Source organism: Nicotiana tabacum, chromosome 19 (genome assembly GCF_000715075.1).
Source record: "Nicotiana tabacum cultivar K326 chromosome 19, ASM71507v2, whole genome shotgun sequence".
Taxonomy (NCBI): Eukaryota; Viridiplantae; Streptophyta; class Magnoliopsida; order Solanales; family Solanaceae; genus Nicotiana; species Nicotiana tabacum.
In genome coordinates, this window is record NC_134098.1 from 83,525,208 (window position 1) to 83,539,751 (window position 14,544).

Below are 14,544 nucleotides of genomic sequence, written 5' to 3' on the forward strand. Positions count from 1 at the left end.
TTAAATTTAGTCTTCAAATTTTTTCACTATTTCTACATTTCTGTAATGACTAATATAATTTCGTGGAATAATACTAGTTAGTAACATCAGTCATGTGGGATAACTTTTACTTAATAAATTTATTTATTTCTCTTACTCAAAAAGTCTTTTGAGAAACTATTACATTCATATTTTGTTTGAGACATGTATGATGTAGCACCTTCTTTCAATCGATTTGATAAAAGCCCATTAATTTAATAGTACTCCATTACCTTTTACTTCAATTTTTAAATTAAAAAAAAAGTGACAATTTCCATCATTTCATCTCGTGGACTTGCTAGATTTTTCCAATTCTTGATACGTTGCTCTTGAATTGGCTTTGTGACCAATCTTCAATTATGTCACTACTATTGTTGGCTGCCATAGGTTGGGTGGAAAAATCGATTAGCCAATGCATAGGATATTAAGAATTACAATAAATTTAACAAGGCTATAATGTGCGGAGCGCCCCTCGATTTAGCATGCGTCATGAGGGGAATAGATTCTACGCCTAAAGCCCTTCAAGCCGTCAAAATAAGGGAAACTACCAGTTATGTCCATTTATAAGTAGCTCATTATTAAAATTGGTCAATTTATAAAATATTACTAATATTAGCCAATTAGCTATTTTAGCAAAAATATGTCAAATTTTTTCTTTCTTTTGAGTGGGTGTTATTAGAATAAATTGGGTATATCTTAAGGAGCTTGAATCTCAGTTTTGGAATGATTTGTTGAAATTTTGAGGTGGTTTGAATTGAAAATTTTAAAGTAAAAAACTGAACATAAAAAAAATAATATTTGTATCAATTGTGTATCACATGTATACATGTGTGTGAGATACATGCGTGATACATGTTTTACATGTGTCGTAGAAAAAGACTTTTTGAACTCGATTTAATTATGAATTTTGATACAAAACCAGTCCAAATCACCTCCAATCTTTCTCAAATTTTGTATATTGACTTATCTGAATGTTTTCAATGAATTTCAACTATACCTATTGAAAAAGTTTCTTTTTTGCTTAGATTTTTGGAATATTGTATTTTTTTTTTGTATTTCATCACCTTATTTGCTACCTCATCAATGAAATTTCCTTTCCGTCTTGCATCTAATGTTGCTAATCACGTTTAAAAATATAGAAGGAGATTTTTGCATGTAATTCTTTGAGAGAAAGAACCTTATTTATTTGGATTTTTTAATTTTTAAATGTGTTTGGCTAGTTTTGGTAAGTCTATGACTAATGGCTAGAGGTTGGTAAATTAAAGACTTATTTGGGACATTTGTGTAAGTTTACCTTAAAATAATACAGACAAAGAGAAAAAGGCAAACTAAACAAACAATTTTGTTACGTAGTAATGTACAAAACAATTGCAAAGATTTTTCCAACGTGGGCTGAAAAAGGAAATATTTTTGTTTTACTCCCCAAACACCCATCGGACAATCAAAAAACAGAATACAAGGAAAATGAACATGTTTTCAGGCATGGAACTAGCGATTAGATCATGATGCAGTTCTCCATTGCAGCTCAACTTGAAGGCGACCGTTCTTTGAATCAATGAGGTGGTACTTCTCGTTGATCCTTTTGTTGTTAACAACATCGGAAAGGCTTATATCAATATAACCCAATACCTCCTGAGTTAAGAAAAAAATTACACCAGTATAAGTTAGCTTCAGTAATATAAACAATTAAGTGAGCTTCATTTTTTTATAGATCGAGTAAAGTGAGAGCTTCAACAAAACAATGTCAAACACAAAACCAAGATTGCAGGAAGAAATAGCATTTCATATTACCTTGAAAGGTGATTAACTAAAATAGGATGCATACCATTTTATCCTAACGGAGTATTACTGCAGTGTAAAACAGTAAATAACAGATGCGAGTTTCACCTTTTGAAACAGAAGCTATATAAAATGCACCATTCCAATTACTAATATCTGTTGTTACTATTGTATGGTGACACTTCAACTGTTCAACATCATATTCTAAAAGGTCATCTCAAGTTTCCAGAGAAATACTACTTGCACCAGTCCGTTGCTCCACCCTTAAGGCATAATAAATATCAGAAAAAGCAATTTCTGTACCTTAGGATGCAATAGGCCAATCCTCATTGAGGTGCTGAGAACTTCCAAATGCAGCCTATCATTCACAGGAGGCTCCTCCAACACAAAAGTAAAATCCTCTTCCCATCTTGGATCCCTGTTCTTCTTGACTTGCTGCAATCAAGGTGGATAAAATCACGTAAATGAATGTGAGGAAAATTAGACATAGTATAACCCTATGCAGGAAATTTCTTGCATTTAAGTCAAAGTCAGACTAAGGGTATGTTTGGTATAACGGAAAACGTTTTTCAAGAAAATATTTTCTTGGAAAACAAGTAGTAATCTTATTCATTTTCCGGTGTTTGGTACGCAAATTAAGGAAAATAACTTCTCAAGAGTACTCATAAATAATTTAGATACAATAAACATGAAGTCATAAACTTTCGAACCAACAACCTTTCGAACCCACAAATTTCATAAACTTCCGAACCGCTAAACTTTCGAAACCGCGAAATTTCGAACCCGTAAACTTTATAATTTCTAAACCCGTAAACTTCCAAACACATAAATCTCCGAACTCATAACTTTGGAACTTGTAAAATTTCGAACATGTAAACCGAAGGATGAAAAAACTAAAACTTAAAATATAAAAAAAAAAATAAATATTTTCAGGGGGGTTGCAGGAGCGGCGGGGGGTGGGGGTGCAGAAAAACGAAAAAACAGAAATTTAAAATTACAAAAAAAAAGTAAAATTTTTTTTTTTTGGGGGGGCAGTGGGGTGGGGGTAGGTGGTGCAGAAAGAAAAAAAAAATTTGAAAATTAAAAAAAAAAGAAGTAAAAATAAAATAAAAAATTGTGCGGGGTGGGGGGCAGTAGGGTGGGTGGTGCAGAAAAGCGAAAAAAAAAGAAAAAAAAATAAAAAATTGCGGGGGTGTAGGGTGGGTGGCGACAGAAAAAAAAAACTGAAATTTGAAAAAAAAAAAGCCTTTTTGGAGAGAGGGGGTGGGGTTAGGTGGGTGGGTGTGGGGTGTGTTGGTGAGGGTGGGGAAGGTTGATAAGGAGTTTTGGAAAATGTTTTCCCTTCTCTTGATAAGGAAAACATTTAAGCCAACCAAACATGGAAAAATTGGAAAACACTTTCCGGGAAATGTTTTCCTTCACACCAAACACACCCTAAATACATACTGCAAATCCAGAAAAGCAAAAAAAAAAAAAAAAAGTTCTAAGTAAACGAACCTCCAGCAGTTTCAGTTTTATGACCTACATGGATTTACTATGAGGGCGAGAATGCAAATTAAATTTGCACACAAGCTTATCATGGAGAGATCTATAGTAATAGCAGAATGAAGAAATACTACATGTATATTAGCCAAAAAGGCTGAGAAAGGTATACAGCAGAATAATAGATATGCAGTTTTTAAATTCAAGAAACAAAAGAATAGAAAATGAATTTGTACTCTGATTGGAAACACAAACAGCATAGTTGCTGAAATTATTGGAATCTATCATGCACTCCAATGGATTTTGAAGACATAATGGAAGAAATTCATGTGACAAGAGTGGGTTGCTCTAGTGGTGAGCACCCTTCACTTCCAACCAGAGGTTGTGAGTTCGAGTCACTCCAAGAGCAAGGTGGGGAGTTCTTGGAGGGAGGAAGCCGAAGGTCTATCGGAAACAGCCTCTCTACCCCAGGGTAGGGTCTGCGTACACACTACCCTCCCCAAACCCCACTAGTGGGATTATACTGGATTGTTATTGTTAATGGAAGAAATTCATCCAGGGAGTGGACCCCAAGAAGCAACCTTTGATACTACAATTTTTTCTCGGAAAAACTTAAGTTTCCATAGGACATTCCCTAAGAAAAGGACGTTTTTGCGCGAACTCTATAAAAAACTTGGAGCTCCCTTACAAGAGAAGATGAAGATTCTTGCACAACCACGTTAACTCAAGCGACTACTTAGCCTGACCTAACGACAATCTCTTATCCTAACTAACGGTGCTTTATTTTCACGTAACCCAAAAATGAAAAAAAGAAAGAACGAAAAAAGAAGTTACCACAAGCATTTTCATGCTTCAAAAATCGAAAAATGTTCTACACAACTTAGCAAGGTAAAGGGTCCCAGGAAACTAACATGCTTCATGGAATGGTAATTGAACTATACATTATATCTGTGGGGCTAAGAAAGGAGATCTTGGGGAAAATGAAGTAATACTAATATCCACACCCAAAATCTGAACTCCCCCTTTTTGGTCTTCTGATCTCTATATAATAACCTCATGATATAGGATATCACTTCTTCATGGTTGTGGCTTTTTCCTCGGCTGCTTAGCCACTCCCTCTAACCTCTCTCTAGCTTTCTTGATACATGAGTCTCAAATTCGAACATTTGGTAAACTTAGAGAGTTTGGAAAAGCTTATAAGTTGATGAAACCACTTTTTTGCTTATATATGCGCTAGGTAAACATCAAAAGTGCTCATAGAACCCGTTTGGATTAGCAGATTTGAAGTAGCTAATAAGCATTAGGTGCTGAAAAGCACTTTTAAGTGCTGAAACTGATTTAATAAATAAGCAGTTACGTGTTTGGATACAAGTGCTGAAATTGATAATAAGTTGCTGCAGTATTTGATAAAAAAGTGTTGATAAGCTCTTTTTCTGTTAAAATGACTTAAATAACCTTACAAGTGTTTACACCTATAAGGGCGTAATATCTTCAAAATTTTAGATTCCAAATCGATCCAAAAACAAAAGATTCTATTTGTCATTTTATTTTAAATACAACTGTACTTAGATAAGATAACTTTTATGATAAATATAATTTATTTTATGATAAGCATATAATCATAAGTTATAATAATTAATAAATTGATAAAAGTTTCTCAGTAAAAAATAAACCTAAATAGGACAAAATATTTGAAGTTCAACAAACTCTGTCTTTATCACCACAACACTTAGAAAGCAACATACCAAAAATTTGATATGTCCTCATTTATTACATATAGTTCAAAGATTAATACGCAATCACCTAGATATAAATATGCAAAGGAATAGAGAATTTGCTTATCTTAAATAGTCAATGAGCATTGCAGACTTGAAGAGGCGGAGGGAGGGAGTAGGTTGAAATAGTACTTAAGGCAGTGAGTATCGATGCAAGAGTTTTGTTCTAAAAAAGAATATTTTAAGGATAAAATAGTAAAATTTTTTGTCAAACTTAAAGTGCTTATAAGCTAAAAATTTATAAGCTGGGGGTGACCAGCTTATGGCTTTTGGCTTATTTTTGACTTATAAGCACTTGGCTTATAAGCACTTTTAACTTTACCAAACGCGTAGATAAGCCGAAAAGTGCTTATAAGCTACTTTGACCAGCTTATAAGCTTAGCCAAACACCCTCTATATATGCGCTAGGTAAACATCAAAAGTGCTTATAAGCGCTTCCGATTTGACCGAGGGCTTTACTATTCTATCCCTAATATTATTTGTATTCCTCGAAATAACCTTTCACAAAACAAAACCTCTAACTCCCTCTCCATTCCGTTTTCAATGTTCGTCCTTCTCCATGTTCTTTTAAACCAAACACATCAACTGTTTATTGTCAAACCAACACTTCTATCTAAACACGTAGCGACTTAAAATCAGTTTCAGCATTTAAATGTGTTGTTACCACTTGATGTTTATCATCATCTACTTTAAATCGACAAAGTCAAACGGGCTCTTAGAAACTAAGCCAATGCAAGTTTGTGATGAAGTACAAATGCCACCACTGTCCTGGTTTAGGTGGCATAACCTGACAAGCATAAAGGTTTAGAATTACTGTTTCAAAAGGTTATCACATCAAAATTATCAATTTGTGTTCTTCAGAATGTGGTCAAGTTAGCAAGTAATATTGAAAGGAGGGAGTGAATTCTAGAGAGCTTGGATACCCGGGCTAGCGTAAAGCCTAAACACTTGTGAGGTAGAGGTGTTGAGGTTGAAAGGTTGAAGATGAGTGGGAAAAGAATTCTATACTATCCTACTCATTTCTATCATTGCCTGCCAAGTAGAGAGCAATGAAGGATTAGAAAGAAGAGGAAATTTTGTACCTTAGTTTTTCTTTCCTCCCCTCTGAAAATAATCCTGACATATGGATTAGTATGGTGCTTTCCTTCAACATCTTGAGCTTCATGGACCGTAATCATAAGGACGCCTCCCCCTGGTGGCGTTCCTTCTGGAACTTTTTGTACTGCATCTGACTCTTCAAATTCTTTCGGCACCTCGTCCTCCTTAAATGGTTTGTAGGTTAATTCCACCATGATCTGACCGCGGTCCTTATCATTCTGAGTATCATTAGAATCCATATTCTTTAGGAGATCCAGAGTCATAGTTTTTGATTCATCAGGGGTCAAATCTTTCAGTGGAATAACATTCATACCCATCTTATCATGTTTGCCAATCTGAATAAAGAAGGGACTGAAGCTTGAGATAGCACAAAGAAGGAAAACAATAATGAATGTGTATCAAGAAACTAGAAAAGTTACCTGCTCCCAATCATAAACAGAGAGCTCCAATGCTTGTGTTTCTGGATCTTTGACAACCATATTAAATTCCTCATCCCACTCTGGATTCAAATTCTTATGCTTCACAGTGGTTTTCTTTGAAGGAAGTTTTGACTCAGTGAGCTTAACTTTTACGTAAGGATCAGATCCACCCATTAAATCTTTCTTTCTCAGCTTCATTGCCCTCAGAATCTTCACATGCAGGATCCCTACAGGTTTTTTCATTGCTCTACATGTTCGCAAAGTGAAATAAAATGATACAATTAATTGAAAGAGATTGCAAAACCTGAGACAAAGAATATGATAGCAAAATCTAAAAGTAAAGAAGATATACTTGGATGGATCCAAAATCTGCACTTCTAGAGTTTTAGGCCACAGATACATGTTAGCAACCTGATCTTTAATGGTCTCCTGTAAAGAGAGTTTCCCAATATTAATATTAAATCGTTTGATCATGACTACAACAAAAATGTTATCCCCTGCACATGCACTTATAGCAGCTGCTTTGTGTCATTAAACTCAAATCTCTATACTAAAAAATTTGGTAAGAAATTCCTAGGATTCTTAACCTTAGAAGCTAAGCAACAAATATGCTTACAGTCTTCAGTAAAATACAGTAAAGGATACAGGCTGTTTTCCAAAAAAGAGCAAATGAGAAGGCAAGAAGCATAAACTGTTCCAACAAGAAATAGAAGACAATGGACATCAAAAACTATAGTACCTGGACAAACCTGTACAAGCCAGGAACGGACATAAGATCAGCACCCAAAAGCTTCAATCCAAAGTCAACATGTGGCTGCAAACCAATAAGAATCTACTAAGACGATGTTTTTGTTTCATTTGTGGTGTAAAGAAAGCTATTTTAGAAGATGCAGAACCTAGACATCATAGAATCATTGTAAAAGATAGAACAAGGACATATGATTGCTTTTTGAACTGTAAATATGGCTTAAGCACATCGTTTGTGCTGACATTAGTATACTGTTACCTTTCACAAAAAATAAGAATCTACTAAGACGCACGTCAACAAACGAAAATCTGCCCTAATAAATTGAAATGAGTTCAGAAATCTATAATATCAAGGGAAGATGTCAACCATAGTGTGATAAACTTTACAGAGGCTAAACTATATGAGGGATGACAGAGGGATCATGGGGATAGTGGACTTCAGAAGGGCCATACAGGATTGGACTTGGAGTGAGATGATGTTGAGGAATTTCTCAGCAAATATCTCAATAGGAGAAGATGGCATGGCCAAGATGATATAAAGGAGGACAAGGGCGAAGTCAGTCATGGTAAATCAGTTTAATTGGAGTTAATAGGAAGGGGAAAAGAGCTAGTTGAATCTGTCCAAAAGAAAAGACAAAGAGGTAAGTTTGGCAGAATTTACAAAGTCCCAATGCACTGCAAAAGTCGCTTTTTCCACTTCGTATGCAATACGGGGTGCAATATTAACGGTGGATAGTCCATAGATGAGGGCAAAACATTGTGAGTTGGAGTTGCTCGTGAAAGGAGCATGGATAAGACAAGTGCTCATGCTGCACTGCAGCTTTACATCTATGTTATGCACACTGGTATTCTCCTTGTTTAACATTTCATGGGTGCTATCAAGGTCAGTGGATAAGCAATGTCGAGGTGGAGTTTACAAGAGATTGGGAGTGAAAAAACACAGTTGTTGTTACTATTCTATTGTCGCATTTTATCTTCTTGTGTCGAGGGTCTATCGGAAATAGCCTCTCTACCCCCAGGGTAGGGGTAAGGTCTGCGTACGCACTACCCTTCCCAGACCCTACTTGTGGGATTATATTGGGTTGTTATTTGTTGTTGGGAGTGAAAAAACAGCTTGGAGAACAAAGATTTAGGACACCGATCGAAAGTAGTGAGATGGAGGAATGAAACATAAATAGATTCATTTTTTCCCCCAATATTTTTGGTGTAATGAGAGGAATTTTTTATTTTTACAAAAAGGAAGAAAAAAAGAGCATGGGATAGTTTCATATCAATTACCTAAACTGCCCCCCCCCCCCCCCTTCTTTTTAAAAAAAAATAGTGAACCGCCACTTCCCATACCAAAGAATGACCAACAAAGCACTTTCTTCACTTTGTTCCTTTGGTGACTCAAACCCCTGTCTTATCATGGGAGATGGAGGGTCCTTACACTAGGCAATCCCTCTCCCCATTATCTATGAATGACCCATATCCATAAATTATTCGTATACCAGCTACACGACCATAAAATACATTACATTCTTGATTAATCAAAGAGAGGAAACATGTCAACCATATAACCACAGGATTACACAAGGAAACAAGACACAACAGTTTGGCTTTGAAAATTTTTGCTTGTTCTTTTTTCTTTCGCTCCAAACATATAACGAAAAAGGGTCATATTTGCCCGTGTACTCTTTAAAAAGGGTTATATTTGTCCTTCGTTGTACTTTTTAGATATATTTATCCTTTATCGTTATACTTTAGGATCATATTTGCCCTTGTACTCTTCAAAAGGGTTATATTTGCCCTTCGTTATACTTTTTGACATATTTATCCTTACAATTATACTTTAGGATCATATTTGCCCCTCATCCGTTAGATCGCCATGTCCCACCTTTGTTTTCCTACATGGCGCCTATATGGATTTCTTTTTCTTCCAATTTAAATATGGTCACCTATTTAAGATAATTTAACCCGCCCATCCAATTTAAATAAGACTTCATTAACTCCATTGTTGTGCAACTTCTCGTAATTTACTTTGGTTACTGCAATAATTGTGAGCAGTATTAGATTAGTGATTTTGAGTTCAAAGTTATTGTTTGCCAATATGTTGTCGCTGCTATATCGCTATTGCATTTCGCACAATCTTCATAAATATCGTATCAGGAAATTGCTTTTCGTGGATCAATCATGGTCAATTGACACACTAACTAAAATAACCCGCCCACCCAATTTAAACAAGACACTAACTAAAATAAATGGAAATCCTAATCCCCCCTCCCCCACTCGTCCATCTCTCTTCTCCGGGTCAGCTCCATGTTTTCCGGAGAGCGAGAAAATTTTGGACAGTGAGTGAATGAAACTATAGTGTTATCTCTAATTGATTTATTTAATTATTTCACTTTTGTCTATGTTAATTTGTTTTCCTTTAATACTTAGGAGTCACGAGACATGAATCACTCAATGATGTTTTGAAGTGTTTGTAGTGATAAAACTCTGTAAAGTCTAAACTTGGTCAATTGACCATGATTGATCCACGAAAAGCACTTTCCTGATACGACATTTACGAAAATTGTGCGAAATACAATAGTGATAGAGCAGCGACAACATATTGGCAAACAATAGCTTTGAACTCAAAATCACTAATCTAATACAGCTCGCAATTATTGCAGTAACCAAAGTAAATTACGAGAAGTTGCACAACAATGGAGTTAATGAAGTCTTATTTAAATTGGGTGGGCAGGTTAAATTATCTTAAATAGGTGACCATATTTAAATTGGAAGAAAAAAAAATCCACATAGGTGCCATGTAGGAAAATAAAGGTGGGACATGGCGATCTAACGGATGAGGGGCAAATATGATCCTAAAGTATAATTGTAAGGATAAATATGTCAAAAAAGTATAACGAAGGGCAAATATAACCCTTTTGAAAAGTACAGGGGTAAATATGATCCTAAAGTATAACGATAAGGATAAATATATCTAAAAAGTATAACGAAGGACAAATATAATCCTTTTTAAAGAGTACAGGGGCAAATATGACTCTTTTCCGAACATATAAACCTACTCTTAAAACATGTGCCAGATGCATAACCTACCTTTTCCATGAGGGACACCAGGATTTTGGCAAAACATGGAAAGCTTGGAACCAGAGGCTTCAAAGTAATACGTGGAGCTGCAAAAACCTGCAAGTCCACAACCTGAAACATCCACTCAAGCAATTAATTTTGGCTATTGTTGGCATTCTTTTGTCAAAATCTCGTCAAAATGTAAAATACGTAAAGCAAAACCTGAACAGTTGCCTTTAATCCGAATGCTTTGACCGCAACAGTGACATTAGGATTTCCTGCCCACTTTAATGATGGTTCCATGATCAATTCTTTTTCGTCAGTAACATAGACCTTCATCCCTGCCAAATAGAAGCACAGGAAAAACTTATGATGAATTTAAGCGAAAATCAAACACAAAATATAGTTTTAAACCATTATTATAAAGATGAATAAGAGGCATTTGACCAAAGAGATCTACCAGGCTAGTTGATAACTGAATCCAACTCAGTAAAACCATATCTTAGAGCGTGACCAACATCAATTACAAGACTACAAGAGTCCTACTTGATATAATTGTCTGTGTAGAATATCATTTCTTAGAAAAAGCATGCACCTCCCAGAAACTTATGGCATAGAAAGCATACACAACCAGGTTAATTGAACTTCATTAAAATGAGAAGATCATGGAAATTTAAGGTGCATGAGATAAATAATTTTGCAATATAATTTTTTTGCCATAAGTAAAAATTTTGTGGACATTAAAGAGAAAATAATCATATTCAGGGGGGAGATTAAACAATTGTTTTCAAAATTCTCAATCAAAGGACAGCTAGCTAACAAGAAGCTGATCCTTTAAAGTTCAAACTCCTCTAACTTTTCTCCTCTCACCTCAAAGCTGCCCAAGGCCTTCGATAGTGAGTTTGTTATCCGTCTATTAAAGGTATACAGTACGTTAGTCAAAATTCTATGGGACTTCCCAGTGATCATCAATTTTATCCACGTCTTACAGAAAGTAATTCAGAGTGAAAGAATGACAGTAACTGCTTGCTCAACTGCTTAACCCCTTAAAAGTTAGATATGAGCATGATTTTCAGAAAATAAATGGATCAGCAACAAAGTGACATGCACAGTCTCAAATGGAGAGAGCACAATCAGTTAATCAAATTATTTCCAAAAACAAATACCATGTCATTTAGGCAAAACCAAACAAATAGCATGCTTCATATCTTATGCTACGCGTTATTTTTCTACAAATCTCAACATGTAAGAGAAAATAGGAACAAATAAAATTTATCGGTTGCCATAGAAAACGACTAACCCTGGAAAGTAGGAGGTAAGGACCCCAAAGTTAGTGTTTCAAATTCGACAGAATCAATTTTATATTTTGGTATTTGCTCAGCAATAATTGGTGCCGCAATATCTTTTGCAGTTCTGCAAATTGCCTGTTTAAAAATAGTTGAGCACTAGTTAGTTCATTTCCTTTAACAAACATATAAAGGAAATAGTCCAGAATGATGTTCAGACATGAGAGTACCTTGTCCAGGTAAGGCCACATATACTCGAGAAACTTGTTGAGCCAGTCCACCTTAAGTTTAGAAAATATAAAGCAAATAAAAATATATTCACTGAAAAGCTACTTTAAATGCAGTTTAAGCTTCTCAATATACATACACGGTCATAGTCCGGACATTTAATCCAAAGAGGAATTTCAGACAGTATCTGCTGCAAGCTTTTAGTATCTCGCTCAACCAATGGACGAATAACAGGGTCCTGATAGTTTACAGGAAATGCATTAGTTGTTCAGCCCAAAAGGAATAAAACACTGATGGGGTACGATTAAAAAAATGTATCGTTGCAAACATATGAGGGAAAAATGAAACACCCTGAAGAATAAGTGAAACTGTTTAAATGACATGGATGCAACCAAGTAAGTTATGACCTTTTTTCTCGGATTGGTAGTTAAGTTATGACTTTTTTGTTATTGATAAGTAAAGGTATTATTAGTAATATAAGCTCAGCACCAAGCTGGTACTGAAACAAGGTACAATTAATCTGGTAGTTGTGCTTGTGCCTTCAAAACAATAATTAAACAGCATTTTGGCATGGCCACATAAAACAATTACTCCCTCAATGTCGTTTTATTTGACACTATTTGACTACACACAAATTTTAAAATGTAAATTTGACTTCTTTTTATATTCTTTATTATCTTAGTAGTGACACGAGAAAATGTCAAATCATTATTAAATTTTTAAGCATCACATTAAAATTTCAGCCAGTTTTAATAAATTTAAATTCTGCAAGTTTGTGGAAATTATATAGAATAATATTAGTATTACTAGTGAGATGGTAGCAAATTTTAGAGGCATAGACGGCCATGATTTGAGCCATTTCACCTTGATATGGTAGTATTCTCCATGAGTCCTCGATGAAGTATTTATCAAACAGGTGATGCTTGACTAAGTAAAATACTTTTGCCCTTTATTGGCAGCTTTCTAGTGGGATGTTTAGTATGTTTTTAGGATCGTATATAAGCACCAGCCTTAAGTTTCTCTTCCGTTTCATCTTACTTCTACTAAGTATGACTCTAGCTTATCGAGATAGACTTACAACAAATGAAAACAAGAGTTTACTTTTTCTTTGTAATATTTTCCATCTATTTGTTAGATACTCTTTTAGTTGCTCATTTACCTTTAGTGTTGATCTTAACTTTGGGGGGAGGGGCAAAGACTTCCTCGTCCCGCCTCTTACCCGCTTCTTGAAACAGTTAAATCTCTTTACTGGAGAATCTCAAATGGGAAGAATTTATAATTTTATATACATAGGGATAAAAGGAGTATAAAACTATTAGTTCATGTCTCACTCTTCCAATAACCTGAGGTTTGTTTACTAACATCACAATTTTCTTTATCAAATAGAAGTCAAATTATCTACATACATAATGTTGAACTTACAATCCATAGTGCAACTTTTACTGAACCAAACAATTAAACCTTAGGGCAAATGTGCAGCTCCAGTATACTAGGTCAACTTGTGGTTGACTTAGCCAGTTAGATTAACCCAATTAACAACAAGAAGAAGAAATTGCCGTGCAGCTATTCTTACAGTCATACTAATTTTCAATTTATCAGTGACATTGCCTAATGAAATACACAATACACATAAATAGCAAAGGAAAACACACATAACACAGTAAAATAGAGAAATTCTCAATCCAAGTACAACTTAAACCCACAATTATAATATGATAGCAAGAGAAACGTAGAAACGAAGACACAAAAGCAAAGAGTGCAACACCTTAACATCACAAGGCTGGAAGTAGATGAACAGATAGTATCCGATCACCAGGCCAAATGAAATCCCAACTCCAAATCCACAGAAGCCTAATATAGTACTCACAAAACCCATCTCTCTAAAAACCACACCAAAACCCAGCTCAAAGTTAGCGTTCAACAAAATGTATCCATCTGAATCTGCTTCACCTTCTCTCTTACCATATATACCAACGCCATTGATCAGGATAAATTAATATTTAGAAGAAAGGACAAATGTGCCCTCGAGGGAACTACTTCAGTGTCAATTTAATGCCTTGGGAATTGTGTCCTTTGTCGTCTTTTCAAATTTAGATGTAGATATTTCGGACAAGCTTTAGCGCAAAGGACGCTCCGGGTTAAGCGAATAGTGTCCAAATTAACTGACTCCCGAGCGGCGTAAGAGGAAAAGAAAATGCACGTTAAATTTTTTAAACGTACGCGACACACGTTATGAATTATGTGCTGTTTATATTTTATTTTTATTAACGTTTCGGTCACCGACGATAAGGCAGGCCCCAGGAATTAAAGTAACCAAAACTTTTCACTACTAACCAAGTGGGTAACTTTTTCTGGCATTGTACTTAAATGTTAGCCACTTTTCGAAATTGATGAATTTTAGTTTTGACTTTAAGACAATTTATCTAATTCTGAAAGAGGGGTCAACTTTTAAACGCAATGCTATAAAAGTGTTTAATTTGTGCAAATTATATATCATTTGGGTTGATTGGCATATTAGTTAAATAATTTCAATGCGATATATTGCATAAATATTAAGATATTTGATTGATCACATAATAAAAAGAAATAAATATTTTCCAAAAAAAAAATAAACTTCACATATTGATTCAATATTTGATTGATTGACTCAGGAAAAAAATA

The 14,544-nt window shown here is 34.9% G+C and overlaps 1 protein-coding gene across 1 annotated transcript; it reads right to left on the bottom strand.

Moving 5' to 3' along the window:
- Nucleotides 1-1,347: 1,347 nt before the first annotated feature.
- On the bottom strand, nt 1,348-14,105 carry LOC107765314 (synaptotagmin-1-like). Its single transcript, XM_075238100.1, has 12 exons — nt 13,649-14,105; nt 12,023-12,121; nt 11,886-11,936; nt 11,670-11,793; nt 10,592-10,710; nt 10,400-10,501; nt 7,311-7,385; nt 6,924-7,000; nt 6,572-6,818; nt 6,137-6,487; nt 2,101-2,232; nt 1,348-1,650 (listed from the first exon to the last, which is right to left on the bottom strand). The coding sequence occupies exons 1-12, from the start codon at nt 13,757-13,759 to the stop codon at nt 1,519-1,521; spliced, it is 1,620 nt and encodes a 539-aa protein (XP_075094201.1). The 5' UTR covers nt 13,760-14,105; the 3' UTR covers nt 1,348-1,518.
- Between the last annotated feature and the right edge of the window lie 439 nt (nt 14,106-14,544).

What these genes read in the sequence shown, in the direction of transcription:
- LOC107765314 (XM_075238100.1), bottom strand. Translation starts at nt 13,759, where the DNA reads ATGGGTTTTGTGAGTACTATATTAGGCTTCTGTGGATTTGGAGTTGGG. An exon ending in TGGTGTCCCTCATGGAAAAG is followed by an intron (nt 7,386 to 10,399) that starts GTAGGTTATGCA and finishes ATTGGTTTGCAG; the next exon opens with CCACATGTTGACTTTGGATT. An exon ending in CTGTTTATGATTGGGAGCAG is followed by an intron (nt 6,488 to 6,571) that starts GTAACTTTTCTA and finishes TTCTTTATTCAG; the next exon opens with ATTGGCAAACATGATAAGAT.